Source organism: Lemur catta, chromosome 14 (assembly GCF_020740605.2).
Source record: "Lemur catta isolate mLemCat1 chromosome 14, mLemCat1.pri, whole genome shotgun sequence".
NCBI lineage: Eukaryota > Metazoa > Chordata > Mammalia > Primates > Lemuridae > Lemur > Lemur catta.
The window spans coordinates 13,960,689-13,983,837 of NC_059141.1; the positions used below are offsets into that span (position 1 = coordinate 13,960,689).

The 23,149-nt window shown below is 43.4% G+C and overlaps 1 protein-coding gene across 2 annotated transcripts in view; it reads right to left on the minus strand.

Moving 5' to 3' along the window:
- Positions 1-23,149, minus strand: part of CASP7 (caspase 7) — a 38,312-nt gene that overhangs the window by 13,162 nt on the left and 2,001 nt on the right. The window contains exons 1-2 of one of the 2 annotated variants that reach the window (XM_045567849.1): positions 22,417-22,445; positions 17,812-17,921 (exon numbers count right to left, since the gene is read on the minus strand). In XM_045567849.1, coding sequence (XP_045423805.1) covers positions 17,812-17,921 — 110 coding nt within the window. In that variant the 5' untranslated portion in view covers positions 22,417-22,445. Of the gene's footprint in view, positions 1-17,811; positions 17,922-22,416; positions 22,446-23,149 lie in introns of those variants that run through there. The other variant, XM_045567850.1, reaches the window with a different exon arrangement.

The window sequence follows — 23,149 nt, forward strand, 5'->3', positions numbered from 1 at the left end:
TACCCCTGGCAAATATCTCAAAAGGGTAGTACCCAGCCTGCCCCTAAATTGAACTCTTATTTTTCAAAATGAACTTTTAATATCTGCTGCCTCCTTCTGGATTTCAGTCAGTCAATATTCATTTTTCCTTTTAACCAAAATAGCTTACCTAGCCTGCCCCTAAACTGAACTCTCATTTTTCAAAATGAGCTTAATATCTACTTCCTCTTTCTGTATTTGAGTCAGTCAATATTAATTTTTCCTTTTAACCAAAATAACTTTTTGTTAAACCCAGGGCTTCCCAGACCACAGATGGGCATTGGAGAGAGATTATCAACTCAATCTCATTGAATCCACCCTCCTAAGAAGAGCTGGCCTCGGGAAACTCCATCCACAGCTTAACTTTGAGGAAGCAAACCCTGATGATCAGCTTAAAGCATGTAACCGGAGACAAATAAAGCTGGAAATGACAGTCGAGAAGGCATCAGAGAGAAAGCACCGGAATAAAAGGAAGGGAGGGGAACTGAAGTCCACTGCGTACAGATATATCCTGCAAGAATGAGAGTCCAAGAGCTTAGTCTGCCCCCTAAGAGCTGTGATGTTTGGGGCACCTTCTTTCTCCTGGGATCATCCCCCTCTCACCCCCATTCTCCCTTGGAGCCTACGGTGAGAGCCACCATGTTAGGAGAAAGTGGTTTCCCATCCTGCCCCCCCAACCCTGTGGCCGTTACTGATTGGTCCAGGGGCACCTGATCCTAGGCCGGGCCAATCAGCCCTCTTCACTGGGAATTTGAAAACTGAAATTGAGAAAAAGGGCCAGTCTCTGTCAAGGTGGCTAAAATGACAGTTGTTGGTGGCCATGTTGCACTGTGTGGCCTGAGGAGCCGAGACAACAGACTGGCAAATGGAGGCAGAACAAAGCCAAGGGATGAGAGAAATGTGGGAATGGAGGAGTGGAGCGGGGCACGGCTGAGCCCAAGATTCCTGTGGCCTCAGTCTTCCTTTAAAAATAGAAATCAGATGTCAACAGCACCACTTAAAACCCTCGCAGGGCTCCCGTGGAACTTTGTTCTAGGGTTCCTGGAGACCCCTCAGGAGCTCCCCTGCTGGCCGCCTGCCCCCGGCCCTGGTGCGGTGCTCCCCTGCTCTGACTGCTCACGGAGGCTCACAGGGTGGGGGACCCAGGACAGCCAGGGCAGGCTCACACCCTGCTGAGCTGGTGCTGTGCAAGGGTCTCTGCACACGACAATTCCAGTTCACTGAGCAGCTCACTGAGGCACCGTCCAAGTCACACCATCTCCTGACCTGATGTCCACCTTCTAACTGGCCTCTCTCCAAAGTGAGCTTTTAAATGAATAAAAACAGGGCCGGGCGCGGTGGCTCACGCCTGTAATCCTAGCACTCTGGGAGGCCGAGGTGGGCGGATTGTTTGAGCTCAGGAGTTCGAGACCAGCCTGAGCAAGAGCGAGACCCCGTCTCCACTAAAAATAGAAAAGAAATTATATGGACAGCTAAAAACATATATATATATATAGAAAAAATTAGCCGGGCATGGTGGTACATGCCTGTAGCCCCAGCTACTCAGGAGGCTGAGGCAGGAGGATTGCTTGAGCCCAGGAGTTTGAGGTTGCTGTGAGCTAGGTTGACGCCAGGGCACTCACTCTAGCCTGGGCAACAAAGCAAGACTCTGTCTCAAAAACAAAACAAAACAAAACAATAAACCCAATCACATTAGCTCTCTGCTGTCCAGTGGTTTCCCCATGTGCTGAGAAGGAACTCCAGGGTCCTGCCTACAGCCCACAGGGCCTACATGAGTGACAACCCCTCATCTCTTCCCACTCTTTCTTTCTCTGCCTTATTCCACTTTAGAAAACCTTGAACTTGCCCAGCTTATGCTTGCCTCAGGGCTGTTGCTCCTGCTCTTCCCTCTGCCTGGGCTTCTCACAGCTCCAAGATTCCCAAGTCTCCCTCCTTCACTTCACTCAGGTCTCTGCTGCCACCTCCACCCTCTGCCTCTACCCCTGCCAACCAGTCATTCTGTGTCCTGTCCCTGTTTTAATTACAGAGCTATTGTCATCTGCTAGAGTGTAAACTCCATGAAGGCAGGACTTGGACTGGTTCAATGCTTCTAGAACAGTGCCTGGCACATGATGCTCAATAATATTTTGTGAATGAGTGAAGAGTGTTTCATGCCGAAGGAATATCATGGGGAAAGGCCTGGACAGCCCCCAGCTTAACCAGGTGCAGGTGCTGTGTCCAACCTGCGGAGCAGCAGGGCATGTCAGAGGCGGGTGTGGGAAGGGCACATGGGTGCCTGCGCTGCCATTTTGCCAATTCTTGTTGCAAGGTGGCTGCAGAGATGGTAACTAGCTAGAGATTCAGGCTCAAAGATCACGTGTAGGAGGGAAACTGATTTCTAAGAAGGAACTAATCCAGGGCAGGCTCCAGCTGCTGATTCTGCAGGAACACAGGACAATGGTGTCGCCGGAATTTCTTTCGTGTGGGGGGGGAGATCTAATACTATCCGAAAACATTTCTGGACAGACATGTTTTCTTCCCTTACTTCCCTTGACTCTCTCATTTCCAATTTCAAACCTTAATAGCACACCTCAATGAAAAGAGCTGTCCAGCAGACATAAGTTTATTCAATTAGTCTCTCGCCTTTAGGACAGGTATAAAGTGCCAGTTTAGTCTCCACTCCCTGGCAGGACCATAAAGGGAGGGCCTCTAACCAAAATCACACAGAATTTTGAACAAGAATGAGGAAGCTCTCTATGCTCCAGGTGGGATGATCTCCAATAAGCAGCGTTAAGTATGGAACAAAACAAATGTGCAAAACAATGGGAACAGTATGCTGCCTTTTAAGGAAAACTGAGAAGAAAATAAAATATTTTTAGATTTGCTCACATTTGCATAAAGTGACACTTGAAGGATGGGGTAGTTGATAAATCCACGGATTCTGGGGCTGGACTGCCTGGGTTTGAATCCCTGCTCCACTACATAGCTGTGTGATCATGGACAAGTTACTTAACCTCTCTGTGCTTCAGTTTCCTCATCTGTCAAGAGGACAAAATGATAGCATCTACCTCAGAGCTTCTAAGCAAGTTTATATTCGCAAAGCACTTAGAACAGTGTATGGCCTTTAGTAAGTGGTAAATAAATGCCATGGTTAGTACTGATGTTATTCTTATTTATCATTAAGAGTGGTTATCTGTGTTATGGGGAACACAGTAGGCAAGAGTGGGAGGAAGAATTTTGACTGTATATCTTTTTTATTATATGCAAATAAGTTAATTATTTAAAACGTTAAACTAAAATTTACCATTTAATAGTTAAAAGTCACTTGCTGCAAATGGATTTCAAGATCTGGCCTATTTTGAAGATTACTGGATTCACTTTTTGGCTCTGTACACACCCTATTTTTCTGTGGCTTTACTCTTCTCCTTAGCCTTTTAAATTTCTTACTCTTCTGTGTGCCAATAAGAACAATAATAAATACGGTTATAACAAATACCATTTTGGATCACTTACTGCTTTGCATATATTATCCCATTTAATCGTTAAAACAATTCTGTGAGTCATTAACCCCATTTCACAGAGATTAAATCAGCTTGTCTAAAATCACGTAGCTAGAAAGGGGTAGAGCTCAGATTTATTCTGAGACCTAACACCAAGTCTCCCATTCCAGCGTCTCTCACCTCTGTTAAAATTCAGACTCCCAGGCGTTGCCCCAGCCCTAGAGAATGAGAGTCTTGGGCCAGCCTGGGCATCTTCCTGGAGATGCTCAGACCCTCTGAAGTTGGAGGGCCACGGCATGAGGCTGTCTGCCTGCTGCACTGCATGGGCCCTGTTGGCTCAGACCTTTGCTGTCTCTGATCTCGTTTCAAGACCCTCAGCTATTTCCAGAGCCCACGGGAGCAGAGATGTTGGCCCCGCGTTCCTGCCCGGTGGCCGTTCGCATGCCCGTGCAGGGCAGGGAGCACCAGCTCACTCTGCTGCATCAAACACCTCTCCAAGTGGGCATGATCCTTTGGCCCCTTGGCTCTGGGCCAAAAGGTGGAGCCTGACACGCCTCAGGAAGCATGGCCTTCTGGAAGGTGCCCCTCGGCAGAAACGTAGGTATATTTAGGGTCATGGGTAAGATTTATAACTCTCTGTGAAACCTGCAAGGTCTCCTAGTAGTGACAGCTGAGCTGAACATTAAACTGAAATTAACCACCAAAATGCTTCCAGGAAATGTCACTGCAGGCATGTTTTCCTTAGAGTCTCCTTTGTTTGTAACAAAACATTTGGAGTTCCCAGGGCAGCCTTGTGTGAGCAGTAACACAGTCTCACAGCCAGACACGAGGGATGCTTTGTGACCCCAGTCCTAGCAGACAGGAAAGAGTTACTGTCTGTTTAGAAATCAGCTGCTGGAGCCAAGCAGATCACCAGATAAACAACTGCTATTGGACAGAAGAAATGGCCTTAAGGGCTCCAGGGAGACTGTGCTAATTAATTAGCCAACTGCAGAAAGACGGCAACAGTCCACAGCTCAGCCCCGCAGGTTCTCCCAAGGGTGGGCACCAGGGAGCGGGTAAGGAGGGAAGCAAGAAGCTTTCAAAGATCTAGATTAGAAACGTCTCCAGCTGAAAACCAACCCCAAAGACAAGACTTTCTAAAAGTGGCTGTTCTTGTTGCTGTAGGTTCCTATGGCCTTTCTGCAGAAGATGCTGGAACATGTGAGAACTGCTGTCACACAGACCCCCGACGGGGGTTCGGGGGCAGAAAGAAAAGCCCACTGAGGTTGTTTCAAGTCCAGATCAATGGCCACAAGTCTTTCTCCCAAAGCTGATGAACAGTACAAACGCTGGACGAACCATTTCAGGTTATTTCTTAAGTCACCAGGAACAAGGATCATGAATACTTTCATAGGTTATGCTTTGCAAAGCGAATCCACAGCCATTATCCTGTTGATTCTGCAGAGTACAGACGAGAGGCAAAGAAAGACAAAGCAACTAAAACTGGCCGGGGTATTTTTTAAGCCAGATTCTATCACTTCCCATTCTATCCAACTCCCCCTTTTTTTCTCCCTTTGCTAATCCTCTGCTGATACACCTAGCTTTGATTTGGCCCTTTTGACATTTGGAAGACTTTCGCCAACATTACCTTGCTGAGAAGAAACACAGGATTCTTGTTTGGGAACTTGCCATTAAGTGCAAAGTCCATGATAAACCAGCCTGGTGAATTAAAAGTTCTAAATCCTCTTAAAAGCTTGTGTGTTCCACAATTAATCGCTGATTTAAAAGTAAATAAATCTGGCTGCTACATCACTGTGCTTAGTGTCGGACAAACAAGATCACAACAAACTATGATATCCCCGCAGGACGACTTATTAAGTGCACTTAAGTGTGCACTAAAATGCAGTGGGAAGTTAATTAACAGAGCAGGCTGAACACGGTGCTTCCTACCCATCCTTGCTGTTTCTGGGTGTTACAACTCCTCGCCAAGGTGGGCGAGGACCATTATCTTCATTTCCCAGATGTATTCAGCTGGCCATAAACCTCAATAGGAACACAGAGAATGCCAGCATCGACTATCTGGAAGGAACCAGATTATCCTAATTTCTCAGGCAGAGCCATTTCTTGCAACCTCAGATTTCACAGCACGGGGCCAGCTCAGTGATTTTCACTACAACAAAGCCAAGAGTCAAAAAAATTACAACCAAACTCTGATGGTTATTTACATGAAAAGGCCTCCTTGAAGAGCCTATAGCAACTCATACCAGAAAACAGCACAGGATAAAAATATTCTGCGTACTTTACGATGAAGTGAAAAACCTTAGAAAGTGTACGATGGATTTAAACAATCCACTCTGGGTCCAAGTATAATTTTCCCCACCATTGGAGTGGATAAATATAGGTTTTATCCTCTTACAGATCCCCTGGACTGCTCGAAACGTGAATTATGCCTTTCTATATTTGGAATGGAATATAAGCATGCAAACCCACTCCTGTTTATTTTCTAAAGCATCTCCATGAATAGGGTTCCCGGTAGCTCTGTCTGCTTGCAGACATTCATCAGCAGGAAAGTAAACACACCACCAGGCTCACATCTCCCCAGGGCTGTTTCATTCGGAACTAGAGCTCTGGTTTTCATAGCTGCTTTGTCTAAATATTTTTGGGATGATTCATTCATGGTTTCAACATTTCAACAGAGGGCATCCCCACAGTCCTAACATACCAAGGCACAGAGCAAGACAGAGAGGGAGAGAAAAGAGTGCAGGCAGTACCTAGCGTCTCCGTCTGAAAGCAGCCCCCTTTGCATCAGAACTAGGCTTCGCCCTGCGACGACAGGGAGCGAGTTTCCTTCTTCTCTGTAATAATAAAAACTCAACATGCTTGGAGCTCAGCAGGGGACAGAAGACTGGCACAGGCCGCCTGGCCCTGAAGGCCTGTGACTGAATCAGCAGTGAACTGCACGCTGGAGTTTTCCATAGGACCATTCAAACTCGGGCTGGGAAGGTCACACTGGCCTCTCCCTTCTCTGCTGACGGGCAGAAATGCCCCGGCTCCCCATTGTGGCACCTCCCCAGCCCGGGACGGCTCCCTATGGAAAAAGCAACTTTCTAAGATCATAGGGTCCAGAGGGGAAAAAACCAAATTTCCACAACATGCAGTCAGGAGCACAATCTTTAAAGGTGAAAAACTGGAAGCAAGAGGGGAAAGGCTAAGCAAAAGGTGGAGTATCAATAGAATAAAATTTCACACAGCTACTTAAAGCTGATGAGCGTGCACACACGGTCAACCCACCGAAGCACCAACTCTACAAAAGGCTGCAAAACAGCACACACATGAATGGCAAAATATGTAAAAGTATATGTAAGTAAATGAACAAAAATGGGAAATGAGTTTGTGGTGGTGAATCAAATAGTTCATGTCCATTGGGCTATTTTTTCCTTATAAAGGTACTTAAACTAATAGTACAAGTTTAAGAGACTATGGAGGCATAGCAAACTATGGAGGCAAACTACAAGTTTAAGTACAAGTTTAGAAAACTATGGAGGCATACCAAATCCCTTAATTTTCAAATGAGGCATATAAACATTTTCCAATGGTCTTGCATAAAGTGAGTGATCCAGGGTCACTATACTTTCCCATCTCAACCCTCAAAATGCAACAAGGAAAATGTGAACACACAAAACCCCAAATTCTTATTAAGCAAGCTGTTCTGAGATGCTTTTTTTAATTCCCTGGTTCAGGGTCACAGTCAAGGAGAGGTTCACACTTGATGAAGTAAGGTCCCAACACCTGCTGCCCTGGGCAAAGCCTCCTCATCAGTTCATCTGCCATCCTCAGGTCTGTGAACAAGAGAGAAACTGGCCCTACACATTTTTTTCTGAAACTCATTTTGCAAAAATACACTGACATGGACAAATAAACTCCATTTAAAATAGGCTAAGGAGGTGAATAGATCCCCTTCCCCCAAACTTATCAACCTCCACATTTCCCTGTTCCCCCTAAAAAAAAGGTATACTGAGGCCTCTGACAATACAAATTGACAAAGGACTTTAAGAAAAGTTACCCAGGGCAAATAAAGGGCTGAACTGTCTTTAAATAGCCTCATAGATTGAGTAGAAGGTACAGTGATATATCTGTGTTACAGCTGCAGCGTCCAGCTTTTAGACCAGCTAACATACTTCAGTCCTCAGTCATACAAAGCCACTTTATCCATCTTTTTCACTTTCAGCCAAGCAGCACACAAGCTCACCAGCACAGATCCTTGCCAGACAGAAAACCAGCAAGCTCAGGGGTTTAAATGTGCAACGCCCTACCTGTGGATACATTTCTTACTTGTGGTCACATGTTCATGTGAGAAGCAATGGTTGTATTTTCATAGTACTTTTCTATTAACCACACTTGATTTTTCTAAACTAATAGTGTTTTACATTTCCATTACTATGAAAACATGATTATTTACCTCCCTTTTTTACTTTTTCTTTTTTTTTTGAGACAGAGTGTCACTTTGTTGCCCTGGCTAGAGTGAGTGCCGTGGCGTTAGCCTAGCTCACAGCAACCTCAAACTCCTGGGCTTAAGTAATCCTACTGCCTCAGCCTCCCGAGTAGCTGGGACTACAAGCATGCGCCACCATGCCCGGCTAATTTTTTTTTCTATATATATTTTAGTTGGCCAGATAATTTATTTCTATTTTTAGTAGAGACGGGGTCTCACTCTTGCTCAGGCTGGTCTTGAACTCCTGACCTCGAGCGATCCACCCGCCTCGGCCTCCCAGAGTGCTAGGATTACAGGTGTGAGCCACCGCGCCCGGCCTTACTTTTTCTTTTCATCTTTATTCTTCTCCTCTAGGAAGAGCAGCAACCTAAACTAACCGGAAGTGTCTTACGCATGTGGCAGCTACGGCTTTGCAGTCCCTAGACCGGGGACTGTTTTGGTGGTGCCTACTTACTGCTCCTGAAACAGGCATCTGGCCCTCTGGGAAAGTCTACTGCCAGCCCTGTTGGCACAGCTATCCACGTACCACCCCTCAGCTGAAGAGATGCAAAAAGGGAGCAATTTACATGAAGAATTAAATTTGCTGATCCACTTGGGTGGAAGAAAAAAAAATGCTTTGTGGGTGGATTAATGCAGTTGAACAGCTAAACGCCACCACAGCCGTGAGTAGCACTTGATGTAAGCGGGGAAAGCCCTGAACCCCGAGTTAGGCCTGAGTCTTGGTCGTGGTCCTGCTGGGCGACTACACTTAACCTCTCTGGTCTCACTTCCCTGAGTCATAATGAAGGAAATTAGCTAAATGATCTTTTAAGGGATCTTTCAGTTTTAACATTATGATTCTATGATTGCTTCCTCATCAGGTACATTCAGGTAATTCAGGAAGCTGACAGTTACTTTAATTCTCACGACAATCCTGTGGACAGGTATTAATATCCCTATTATGCAGATGAGGAAACTGAGGCTCTGAAAGGTCATGTGACTTGTCTCCGAACTGGTGAGTGTGAGGCAGTGCCAGGATCTGAACCCAGGTTGTCCCACTCGACTCTACCACTTCTATGACTTTATGTGGTATTACCACTGCTTCATACGGCATTAAATCTTTATTACTCTCTCTATACAAATTTGGGAGATAGGCATCCAATATTCTGGCAGTTGAAACTGAGGGCTTCCTTCATGGAAAAGTAAATGCCCTGGGTATATTTTAATGTTCATATTTTTTTAAGGGGGCTCAGATCTGGCCTTTTTCAATCAATAAATATTACTGCACAGATTTTGCTTAATTTGGAACATATTCTTTGGAACAAGGTCTGCCTTCTTTGTTCTTGTCTCTAATTCCAAACCATTGCTTCTTCTGACACATTTTCCCCGTTCTCCGAATGAAAAGGCATGTTGCCTTGATCTTCCTTGTAACTATACAAATAACACATTTTTTTTATATAGGGACTTGCTTACATATAACACTCACTGATGGAGAAGCCCAAGGTGCAGCCAGGAGAGAGAGCTGTAACCAAGTGGCATTTATTAACCACCCTCCAGGGGGACAAAGGCTGGAAAACAAAGCTGATGCCAAGGATAAGGCTCATGTGATGGAACCAGTGCCTCAAAAATCGGAAGTTTGTCGAATACTGAGAATGAGCCTTTTCTCCTGCCCTCTTCCACTGGTGACCTGGAAGATAAACAAAGTCCTCAGCAGGGACACAGGAAGCTCTACCAGACCCTGGGGGAAATCCAAGACTATGTGAAATCTGTTTGCTACTTTGTTTTGTAGTTTCTTGAATTCTGCCCTTGAGCACAGCTCAGAATGGAGCCTCTGATTTCTCAGGTTCCTAGAAGAGAACATCTCCTGGGCTGCTGGCCAGGGCTTGGTCTTGGACATACAATGGCTTCCAGGGCCTACGCCATCAAGACAAACTCACCTGTGCGGGGTGCGCCCACTGTCCCAGATGGAAGCTGCGTCGGTAGCCTGGCCTGACCATCATTTCCACCCTGGCCCGGAGGGTCTGCCAGTCCCCCTGGTAGGCCTACGGCCTTTTTCTGACAACTCAAGTTCCAGCTCCTCTAGCTCTTCCCTGTCCTTCCCCTCCCCAACCTCCCACAGCCTCTTCAGCTGTATCCTGCAATTCAGCAATTAGTTATCATTGTCTATAGCTGTGCCCAAGCATTTGCTAAAAACCTGACTTTCTATCTAGGGTAAGGAATACATGGTTAATTCAGATGGCAGGTCACCTGCCCTAGGTGCTCGAGGGGTACCTTTCTATCAAGAGAGACCCCTCTTCAAGTGCAGATGACCCTAGACCTTGTTCTGTAGACTATGGTGCATAATGAATGTAGACTATTCCCATACTGATCTCCTCTAAATAATTTTTTAAAAACCTGAACATTTTACTAATTTTATAACTATCTTGAATATTTTTTCCTTTGTGATTTTCTGTGTTTTCCAAATGTTCTTCAATAATCAGAAAATTAGAAAAACATCTTAATATTTCTTTTTTAAGAAAAGTAAATTAAAAAACAGGCTCGATTAGGCAAGGGCCCATGGAATGGAAATAAAACGATGCTGTGCTGCCATCTAGTGGCGGTGAAGCAAAAGAGCCACAACAGGTCTAAGGGCTTAGAACTAGAATATCTGGGGCTCACACACCCTGGCTTTTGTGGGATTGGGGGATTTCTGTGTCCCATAATCCTTGCGGCCTCCAGGGCAGGGCAGGTGGGCAGACTGGTCTTCGGTTAGAGACAGGTGGGGGCGCCACTGCTTCCTCCACCGCGCACCTTGGAGAAGGCAGCTGGGCATGGATGGGGGAAGGGTCCTGCCCCAGCTGCAAGGAGTGTCCAGAGGAGCCAGCGACGCTCCCACTCGTTGCACCCCCTACTCTGACAGTGGGATACATAGTGCCCCTGAAACCGCAGAGAGGACCCCAGGATATTTACTGTTTATTTTGATAATATGAAGCTTGATGTCAACATGAGTTATGTGATAAAAAAGGTACAGTGGACTGGAATGTAGATCATCCAGGCTTATTTACCTTTCCAAAGGACTTTGAGGGGACACGGGAGGGGGGCGAACCATACTACAGACCACATCTATAAAATAGAGGGTCTTTTTAGGCAGAGGGCTTCCAGCTGGTACTCAAAGACTTTCCAACTGGTGCAGATGCCGAGTCTTATGGGGCAATTAACCAGATTCTCAACTTCCATTTGCATTTCCTTCTAACCTGGTCTGAGACCCCATGTTCTCTTTCCCATTCTCCCATCTCCCACTGTATAAAAGAAGGGCAGACTTCCTCACCCACCCTGAACCTTACTGACAGGGTGTAGAAACTGTAAACAAGTAACACACCCTTATCTGAGAGTCTCCTTGAATAAGGCACTGGGGTGGGGCTTCCTGCTTATTCATGAATCTAATAAGGGCGAGGTAGGCATCAGAAATGGAGGTATTTGGGACCACATTGGGCAGTCTGAAATTCGAGTACAGGCACATCTCAGAGATATTTTGGGTTCAGTTCCAGACCGTCACAACAAAGCAAGCATCACGATAAAGCAAGTCACTCAAATTTTTTGGTTTCTCAGTGCATGCAAAAGTTATGTTTACACTAGACTGTAGTCTATTAAGTGTGCAATAGCTTTATGTCTAAAAAAAGTACATATCTTAATTTAAAAATACATTATTGCTTAAAAATACTAACGATCATCTGAGCCTTCAGCGAGTTGTAATCTTTTTGTGGATGGAGAGTCTTCCTTGATGTTGATGGCTGCTGACTCATCAAGGGGGTGGGTGCTGAGGGTTGGGGGGGTCCTGGCATTTCTTAAAATAAGACAACAATGGAACTTGCTGCATCAATTGACTCTTCCTCTCACAAAAGATTTCTTTGTAGCAAGCGATGCTGTTTGATAGCAGTTTACTCACAGTAGAACTTTCAGAATTGAAGTCAATCCTCTCAAACCCTGCAGCTGCTTTATGGACTAAGGTTTTGTAATATTTTAAATCCTTGGTTGTCATTTCAAAAATGTTCACAGCATCTTCACCAGGAATATAGTCCACCTCAAAAAACCAATTTCTTTGCTCATCTATAGAAGCAACTCCTCATCTGTTCAGGTTTTATCATGAGATAACAATAATTCAGTCACATCTTCAGCTCCACTTGTAATTCTAGTTCTCTTGTTATTTCTACCACATCTGCAGTGACTTCCTCCACTGAAGTCTTGAACCCCTCCAAGTCGTCCATGAGGGTTGGAATCAACTTCTTCCAAACTCCTTCTAATGTTGATATTTTGATCTCCCGTAAGTCACAAATGTTCTTAAAGGCGGTTTGAATAATGAATCCTTTCCAGGTTTTCAATCTTCTTTGCCCCAATCCACAGACGAATCACTGTCTATGGCAGCTATAGCCTTATGAAATGTATTACTTAAATAATAAGAACTGAAAGTCAAAATTACTCCTTGATCCATGGGCTGCAGAATGGATGTTGTGTTACCAGGCATGAAAACAACATTAATTTCCTTGCACATCTCCATCAGAACTCTTGGGTGATCAGGTGCACTGTCAATGAGCAGCAATAGTTTGAAAGGAATCTTTTTCCTGAGCAGTAGGTCTCAACAGTGTGCTTAAAGTATTCAGTAAACCATGTTGTCAACAGACGTGCTGTCATCCAGGCTTTATTGTTCCATTTATAGAGTACAGGCAGAGTAGATTTCACATAATTCTTAAGGGCCCTAGGATTTTCAGTATGATAAATGAGTACTGGCTTCAACATAAAGTCACCAGATACGTTATCCTCTAAGAAGAGAGTCAGCTTCTCCTTTGAAATTTTGAAGCCAGGCATTGACTTCTCTTTCCTAGCTAGGAAAGTCCTAGATGGCCTCTTCTTCCAATAGAAGGCTGTTCCTTCTACATCGAAAATCTGTTGTTTAGTGTGGCCATCAATTATCTTAGCTAGATCTTCTGGATAACTTGCTTCAGCTTCTCCATCAAAATTTGCTACTTCATCTTGCACTTTTATGTAATGGAGATGGCTTCTTTCCTTAAACCTCATGAACCAACCTCTGCTAGCTTCCAACTTTCCTTCTGCAGCTTCCTCACTTCTCTCAGCTTCATAGAATTGAGGAGAGTTAGGATCTTGCTTTGGATTAAGGTTTGGCTTAAGGGAAGGGGGTGGCTGGTTTGGTCTTCTATTCAGACCACTAAAACTTTCTCCATATGGGCAATAAGGCCATTTCGCTTTCTTATCATTCCTGTGTTCACTGGAATAGCACTTTTAATTTCCTTCAAGAACTATTTCTTTGCATTCACAATGCGGCTAACTGGCATTAGAGGCCGAGCTTTAAGCCTAACTTGGCTTTTGACATACCTTTCTCACTAAGCTTAATCATTTCTAGCTTTTGATTTAAAGTGAGAGACCTGTGACTTTTCCTTTCACTTGAACACTTAGAGGCCATTGTAGGGTCATTAATTAAACCAATTTCAATATTGTTGTGTCAGGAAACAAGGAGGTCCGAGCAGAGGGAGAGAGACCAGGAATGGCCGGTGGGTGGAGCAGTCAGAACACACACAACATTTATCAACTAAGTTCACCATCTGATTTTTATGGGTGGAGTGAGCAGTGCCCTAAAACAATTATGACAGTAACACCAAAGATCAGTGACCATAGCTCACCATAACAGATACAATAATGAAAAGTTTGAAATATTGCGAGAATTACTAAAATGTGACAAAGAGACATGCAGTGAGCACATGCTATTAGAAAAATGGTGCCAAGAGACTTGCTTGACACTGGGCTGCCAGAAACCTTCGATTTGTGAAAAATGTAATTATCTGTGTAGCACAACAAAGCAAAGCACAATACAATGAAGTATGCCTCTATATATTGAAAAATATATATGACAGAATGGACTAGAAGTGATGACGGCTCTTGTTTAATGACCTTTCCTCTTTCATCCTCTGATTATTCCCAAAGATTTTTCACTGTTGCGTCCCGTGAGAACAAAACAAACACTGATTCTGGGAGGTAAACACAGGGCAGGACTTTGTGCCCTTTCCTTCCTCCTTCCCTCCAATCATCCATCTGTCCATCCAACCATCTGTCCATCCATCTATCCATCCAGCCAAGAATTAGAATTTAAAAACAAGATGATTGTCTCAGGGATACCTAATAACACGTTTATTTATTTTTTATTATTTTTTTTAAATTTCAGAATATTATAGGGGTACAAATGTTTACGTTACGTATGTTGCCTTTTCCCCACCCAAGTCAGAGCTTCAAGGGTGTCCATCCCCCAGACGATGCGCACAGCACTCATTAGGTGTATATATACCCATCCTCTCCTCCCCGCTTCCACCTGCCTGACACCTGATGAATGTTACCAGTGTCTGTGCACATAAGTGTTGATCAGTTAATACCCATTTTATGATGAGTACATGTGGCACTTGTTTTTTCATTCTTGTGATACTTCACTTAGTAGAATGGGCTCCAGCTCTAACGAGGATAACACAAGAGGTGTTAGATCACCATTGATTTTGTGGCTGAGTAGTACTCCATGGTATACATATACAACATTTTATTAATCCACTCATGTATTGATGGGCACTTGGGTTGTTTCCACATCTTTGCACTTGTGAATTGTGCTGCTATAAACATTCTAGCACAGATGTCTTTTTTATAGAATGTCTTTTTTCCCTTTGGGTAGATGCCCAGTAATGGGATTGCTGGATCAAATGGTAGTTTTGCTTTTAGATCTTTGAGGTATCTCTATACTACTTTCCACAGAGGTTGTAACTAGTTTGCAAGAATTTATGAAGGAGACCCCACAGGCAATCACAGCAACAACAAAAATAAATAAATGGGACCTGATCACATTTAAAAGCTTCTGTACAGCCAAGGAAACTATCATGAGAGCAAACAGACAACCTACAGAATGGGAGAAAATACTTGCATGCTGCACATCTGATAATGGGCTGATAACAAGAATCTATATAGAACTCAAGAAAATCAACAAGAAAAAAAATCAAACAACCCCATTAAAAAGTGGGCAAAAGACATGAACAGAAACTTTTCAAGAGAAGATAGGTAAACTAATGGCCAAGAAACTTATGAAAAAATGTTCAACATCTCTAATCATTAGGGAACTGCAAATCAAAGCCACAGTGAGAAATCACTTAACTCCAGTGAGAATGGCTTTTATCAAAAAGTCCCCAAACAACAAATACAAATGTTGGCATGGATAGGGACAGAGAGGAACACTCATACACTGCTAGTGGGACTGCAAACTAATAACACATTTACTGAACTGAGGAACAGTCTCAGACCTTTATCAGCTGCTGTGGCTAAACGGTTTGACAGGAAGGACTGGCTTTGCCAACCAGATTATACAGCAGTCAATTTCCATACATGAATGAGCTACCCTAGCAGCTCCAGTGTCTTCATAAAAATACATTTTAAAAAGCATATGGTTTACAAGCATTTTATAAAAAAGAAAACTGACAAAGGTTTATTAATGCTACTTTATCTTTTTTTGGAATATTTTGAGTAAAACAGGTTGCCTCTAAGTAAAAGAGGAAAAGATTCAATTAACAATTTTTTGAGAAGTTTTGATACCGCCTTTTTGGTGTACTTCCCAGAAACTGAAAAAATAAATACCTCTAAAGGATGAATAACAATTTCCTTTGTAAGTTAGATCATTTCCAATTCTTTAACATAGTTGAAGAAGGATCTAATTGAGTTGTCATTTTCTGGCACAGAACTGAGAAGGAATTCAAAGACTTAAGTGACATTACTATAACAAAACTCCTACTACCCCATGTATTTATTCATGATTTCTCAGTGCTTCTAACTCTTAAACTGAAAAATATGAAAAAGAGGCAATATTGAACTTTTTTTATTCCATCAGTAAGTATTATTTGTCCATTTATTTAGAAACCACCTTCTTAAAAGCCCACTCATTCCATTATAATTTGCAATTTCAATGCAACTTCTGTTTAATTATCTTGATGAGTAATGATTTAAGAATACAAATGATTATTAACATTTTTTAGATCAACTGTGAATTAATAATAGCTGAAACAGTAACTTAGTCTGGGAGAAATTTCTTTTAATATTCAGGGAAAAATGTCTTAAAGTTTATATATACATGTATACCTGTATATGTTAGAGATATGTGATGAGGTGATTAATAAAAGACTGTCAAGCGACTAAATCTATCACATCATAAAATATGGGTGAAAAGAGAATGAAAAAAACTGACTTCTGGGGACAAAAGAAACAACAAAAACTAGCTGTTAAAGGAGAGTTGTTCATACATCTTTTAATAGGCAAAGGTAGTTATAAAATCACTGTGGATTTAGATTCCACTGGATACATTTAAAGAAATGATTTTTTCCAGCCTCAGAAAGGATAACCAAAAAAAAAAAAAGAAATGATTTTTAAATGTCAATATTTAGAACGCATCATTCATTTTCAAAATTTCTGGGAAGTACACTAAAGGGCTTTACTAAGACTCATAAAATGAGTATTAAATGATTCCTGTTTCTCTTTCAGTTAGAGGCAACTTGCATAACCCAAATACTCAAAAATGGCAGGGAAAAGGGAAATATTATTATATCCTTTGCAATTATCTTGACAAAAAATTTGTATTCACCTTAAACTATATAAGGAAGTACATTATTTTGGGGATATGTGAGCAAAATCATTTGAAGACAATTGCTCTAAGAGGCCTTCCTTTGACCTATAGCCTTAGTGGTTTAGCCTGAACCAATTTATCATGGCTTTGGAATGCTTCCAAGAGTTGAAGCTGTATTTTCTGGTCACTTCATTGGATATTCTTGACCCTAAATGGCAAACAATAGAATTTGGGTCCACAGTGTTGGGGTCCTCCCACTTTTCTGAGTCCGGTCTGGGATGACAGAATCTGAGGCTCTCTCTGGGGTGCTGCAAGGAGTCAGGCTGCCCCTCACCACCAGCTCGTCCCCTCCTGAGCACTGCCTGGGAGCACTCCCCAACCTCAGCCTTCACTCCCTTGCCATCTCTCCCAGGTGGGACTTGGGAACACAAGGCAGCGTGGTGCTTCTGACCCATGCATGGCTCCCGCCTCTTGTCAGGAAGCTCCACTCACTGCTAACCCATTCAGTTGACTGGTGCCAGTACTGTCTGGGTTCTCAGCTCAACTCCACCATTCATTAATTGTCAGCAGAAAGGCAAGCCGCTAAACCTCTTAGTGCCTCAATTTCCCTAACTGTTAAATGGTAATAACAACAGAACCATCTCCTGGAATTATGTGGACTAAATTCAATAATATTGAGCAGGCATACAAGAGTTTAATCAATGACGCTATTAACATTATTATTAAGTGTAAAATTTAGAATTTTAAAAGCGAACTCAAGAAAGGAAAAGGTACAAACCAGTAAACAGGATGCAACCCCCCCTTTGCCAGTGGAGTGCCTCTCAAGGCACAGGGTGGGAGTGAGTCACCCTAACACTTCCTGTCCCTTGGCCCCTGGATTCTGCGTTTTAGTCAAGCTTGGTCCCACTGGCAGCAGCGGCCCTGGCTCTGCTCTGAAGCCGCCTGCAAATCCCCTCTGCAGCCCCTCATTCCTGGGAACTGCCACCCAGACATACCCCCGCTGAGCAGGAGACCCCTGCAGCTTGGTTTCCCATTCCTGGGCTTGCCCTAGAGATAAGAAGGTACACATGGGGACCCTGGTGTTGCCATATACAGCCAGCAAGATCCTGTGCACAGCATGAACCTCCTTCCCTCGACGTCCTCTCCCATAGGTGGGTGGAAGTGGCAGAGGTATGGCAGGCCAAAGTGGCCCAGGGCCACTGATCGCCCCAGCAAGGGAGGAAACTTACCTGAAGAGTGATGGCACAAACGAGGACCGGTCTGGCTTGGCGTCCACTGAGTCGTCATTTGCCAAATCCCCAGCTCCCTGCTTCCCAATGTGGCCCTGATCATCTGCCATCTGGGAGAAGAAAAAAACCCCAGAAAGTTGGTATTCAATTTTCTGTGCTATATTTAAATGATACTCACTAGGTGACACAGTTTTTAATTAAGCCCAAGGGTGAGTGAGCAGTCTTACATATTTAAGCTCCAAGGTTACTATACCATCAATGCCTTTAAATTCTTGAATGGCAACCATATTCTCAGCATCATTCCAGAGACTGGGTACACAGCAGCTAAGAAAACAAAGTCTCTGCCCTCAGGGAGTGTCTAATCCAGCACCCACGAGTTTGTTAAATGTTCACTGTGCACCAGAAATGGTGGAAGGTCTGTCAAGGTTTGTAACAATGAGAAACTCCCCCTAAATTCCTGGCAGGTCACAAGGTGCTCGAATACAGTTCAAAAACAGCAACAACCTGGCTCTCTTTCTGTTTCAGGTGATTTTACATGGTTCTACCTAATAGAGATTTCCATCAAATTAGGTTTCATTCAAGAAAGTCCAAGAGATAAGCCAGGTGTGGTGGTTCACGCCTATAATCCTACCACTCTGGGAGGCCGAGGCAGGAGGATTGCTTGTGCTCAAGAGTTTGAGGCCAGCCTGAGCAAAAGTGAGACCCTGTCTCTACTAAAAATAGAAAAAGTAGCCAGGCACATATACGTATGTGCCTATAGTCCCAGCTACTTGGGGAGGCTGAGGCAAGAAGATCGCTTGAGCCCAGGAGTCTGAGGTTGCATTGAGCTACGGTGACACCATTGCACTCTACCCAGCGCAATAGTGTGTGACTCTGTCTCAAAAAAAAAAAAAAAAAAAAAATGTTCAAGAGATCCCCATTAACTAAAAGTTCAAACCTAAACCCACTTCTTTAGATTTTAAGGCCCTTCCTGATCTTGTCTAGGAGTCAGTACTCGAAGGCCCATCACTTGTTTTTGTAAATAGAGTTTTATTGGGACATAGCCTCGCCTATTCATTTAGTCTTTGGCAGTCTTCTCTCTACAACTAGGCATGCAGAAAACAATCAATAGTTTTTATTTTATTTCCTTTATGTAGACTCAGTTACTTTTCAATATATATTGTTATTATTAGCATGGCACTCATTTAAATATTTTCCAAATTAACAAAAGTTTTATAGAAAAAGACACACTCCGATAGAAAAAGACACATTTACTCCGACATATAGTATTAAGCCTTAACTTTTTTGCTAAAGTTAACCTTGTATGTAGGATGTATAATGATGAAACAGTGTATCCACTATTAAAAAAAGAAAGAGGCCGGGCGCGGTGGCTCACGCCTGTAATCCTAGCACTCTGGGAGGCCGAGGCGAGTGGATTGCTTGAGGTCAGGAGTTCGAGACCAGCCTGAGCAAGAGCAAGACCCCGTCTCTACTAAAAATAGAAAGAAATTATATGGCCAACTAAAAATCTATATAGAAAAATTTAGCCGGGCATAGTGGCGCATGCCTGTAGTCCCAGCTACTGGGGAGGCTGAGGCAGTAGGATCGCTTAGGCCGAGGAGTCTGAGGTTGCTGTGAGCTAGGCTGACGCCACGGCACTCATTCTAGCCTGGGCAACAAAGCGAGACTCTGTCTCAAAAAAAAAAAAAAAAAAGAAGAGATATCAGTATGACAGCAGAATAGGAAGTTCTAGTCTTCATCCTTTCACAAAAATACTGATTTTGACAATGACCCACGGACAAGAATATCTTCGTGGGAGCACAGGAGTAGACTACTGTGAGGTGCCAGCACACTGGTGGAACAAAAAAATCCAAGTGTGGATGCACTAAACAGTGTAAGAACAGTTGCACTTTACCCACATCACCCCTCCCCCAAGGTAGCTCAGCTCAACCCCCAGAGCTCACAACTCTCCCATGGGAGGAAAGTGAGAGTGAAGCAAGTGCCCAGCCTGACAGGAAGCCGCCTAGGAGACCTCCTTCTGTCTCTACCCACCCAGAACACTGAGAAGACCAGCATGACTGAATCATCTGGGGTAGCTAGGAGTAGAGAGAAAGAGCTCCAAGACTGCACAGCAACCAGTGTGAGTTCTCAAAAGCCAGCTGCAGATCCTACTATCTGGCTCAGGGACTCCATCATGAGACCCTTCCATGAACCATGTAGGACAACTGGCCCCTGGACCCCTCCAACCAGCCGACGTGTACCTCAGTGCATGACAACCTGCACACCTACAGATGGTGCTTGGATCTCAACAGCAGGTGTGGATCTTAGCAGCCAACTCTGGTGGATTAAGACATAGAGCCTTGGACATTTCAGGACAATGCCCTAGGTAAAATAAACAGGAGGCTCTTAGCACCAGGCCTGGCTTTGCAGTATTGAGAAGGGACACAATCCTTAAAACTCCCTTACCCCCCCAAGACAGAACAAGAGGTGTGGAGCAGGTGCACCCACAGAAGAGGTCTGAAAGATTCCCAGAATCTCTAGCTGGATTCACTGGGGCAGGCCTTTCTCTCCCAAAGCCAGTCAGTAAAGACTGGAAGAGGTGACTGCTGCTTCAAATCTGAAGACACAATGCAAGTCTTCAAGGAATGCAACAATCAAGGAAATATGACACCACCAAAGGAACAAAATAAAGCGCCAGTGGATGACCCCAAAGAATGTAGATCTATCAATTACCTAACAAAGTATTCAAAATAATTGTGTTAAAGAATCTCAGTGAGCAATAAGAGAACAGACAGACAACTACATGAAGTCAGGAAAACAATACATAAACAAAATCAGAAGTTCAACAAAGAGAAAGAAACCATAAAAAAGATCCCAACAGAAATTCTGGAGCTGAATAATACAATGTCTGAACTGAAAAACTTAATGGAGAGCTTCAACACCAGACTCGATCAAGCAGAAGAAAGAATCGGTGAACTCAAAGACAGATCACTTGAAATAACTCAGCCAGAGGGATAAAAAAAGAAAAGAATAAAAAGGAGTGGAGAAAGCCTATGGGAATTATGGGACTTATGGGACACCAACAAGCAAACCAATATATGCAGTACTGGTGTCCCAGAAGGAGCAGAGAAAGCAGAGAAGAGCTATTTAAAGAAATTACTACAGAAAATTTCCCAAATCTGGAGAGGGAAATCAACATCCAGATTCACGAAGCCCAAGAAACCCAAATAGATTAAACATAAAAATGTCTTCACTGAGTCATACTATAATCAAACTGTGAAAAGTCAAAGACAAGGAGAAAATTTTGAAAGTAGTAAAAGGAAAGCAACTTGTCACACACAAAGAAATGTCCGGAAACTGTCTGTGGATTTCTCACCAGAAACCTTGCAAGCCTGGAGAGAGTGGGACAATATGTTCAAAGTGGTGAAAGAAAGAAACCGTCAACCAAAACTATTATTCCTGGCAAAGCTGCCCTTCAGAAATGAAGAAAAGATAAACACTTTCCCGGATACACAAAAGTTGAGAGGGTTCATCACCACTAGACTTGCTTATAAGAAGTGCTAAAGGGAGTACTTCAAGTTGAATTGAAAGGATGTTAATTAGGAATGTGAAAACATATGAAGGTATAAAACTTGCTAGTAATGGTAAGTACATAGTCAAATTCAGAATACTTGAATACTTACAGACGGTCTTGGACTTACAATGGTTCAACTTATGGTTTTTCAACTTTACAATGGTGCAAAAGCAATACACATTGCGTAGAAATTGTAATTCAAGTACTTACACAACCATTCTGTTTTTCACTTTCAGTATAATATTCAATAAATTACATGAGATATTCAACACTTTATTATAAAATACACTTTGTGTTAGATGATTTTGCCCAACTGTAGGCTAATGGAATGTTCTGAATATGTTTAAGGAGGCACAGCTAAGCTCTGATATTTGGTAAGTTAGGTATATTAAGTACATTTTTAACACATAATATTTCTAATTTGCAATGGGTTTATCGGGATGCAACTCCAACATTGCTTGAGGAGCATCTGTATTGGTGGTGTGTATATCACTTTTAACTCTACCAAATTAAAAGACAAAAGTATTAAAAATAATATAACTATAGCTTCAATAACTATAGCTATAATAGTTATTAATGGATATACAGTAATCCAGCACTTTAGGAGACTAAGGTGGGAGAATCTCTTAAGGCCAGGAGTTAGAGACCAGCCTGGGCAACAACAGCAAGACCCTGTCTCTACAAAAAATTAAAATGAAACAATTATCCAGGTGTAGTGGCACCTCCTACGGTAGGACTACTTGGGCTAAGGTAGGAGGATCATTTGAGCCCAGAAGTTCAAGGCTGCATGAGCTATGGTAACACCACTGCACTCCAGCCTGGGTGACAGAGCGAGACCCTGCCTCTTAAAAAAAAAAAAAAAAAAAAAGACGACGACGACAACTCTAAGCAAAATGGCTCCTAAGAAAGCCAGACATACTGAGAAGAGTTTTGGAGACTCCTCTTGATTCCTTTCATTCATTCAATAAGTATTTACTGGAAGTTCCATGAATATTTACTGGAAGACCAGGCCCTGAGCTGGGAATCAGGGACACACCTGTGAGCAAACTGACCTGGCCCTGCCATGCTGGGAAACAGATGTTGATCAAAGGAGGCATCGATGTCAAACTGCAACTGCGGTGTGGGCCATGACGGTGAACAATGTGTGCTTCTGCCAGGGGACCTGAATGAGCCTCAGAGGGACTAGGGAAAGTTCTACAGGGAGGAAATGTCTGACTTGAGATCTGAACAGGGGAAGCCAAGAGGGTAGGCTGGGGCAATGCAGGCAGAGGGAACTGTGCACTCATTAAACATCTCAAAGGAAGGAATTAACCTTCACATCCTTCCCAACCACTAGGAGAGGGCCTTGGAATTAGCCACAGAGATGTAAAATTCAGACCGATTTCTATGGCTCCATGCTGGGAGGCTTTCTAGAACTTTCCCTCCAAACACTAGGCCATTAAGTCTTCTGTCTGAAACCTACAGCAGCCTTCTGGGTTAATGCTGAGCAGTGGCAAGGGCAGCAGGAAATGTCCTTTCTAACATTCTAAGTCAGCCATGGTGGGTCTTGACGCTTTTAAATCTGTAAGGCCAACCATTCAGTCACCTTCTTATTCCTGTGAGGCTGGGCTTGGTTTTTGGAAACATCCAAAGGGCAATCATGGCCCAGGGTGGTGACCAAGCAGAGATGCCTAATCTTAGTACTGTCTTGTCAGTCAGGCCAAGACTTGGTTTTACTCCTTATTTCCTTTCATCCTCATAGTCCACCAAGAAAATCCAGGCCTAGCTCAGTTCTGCCCAGCTTCC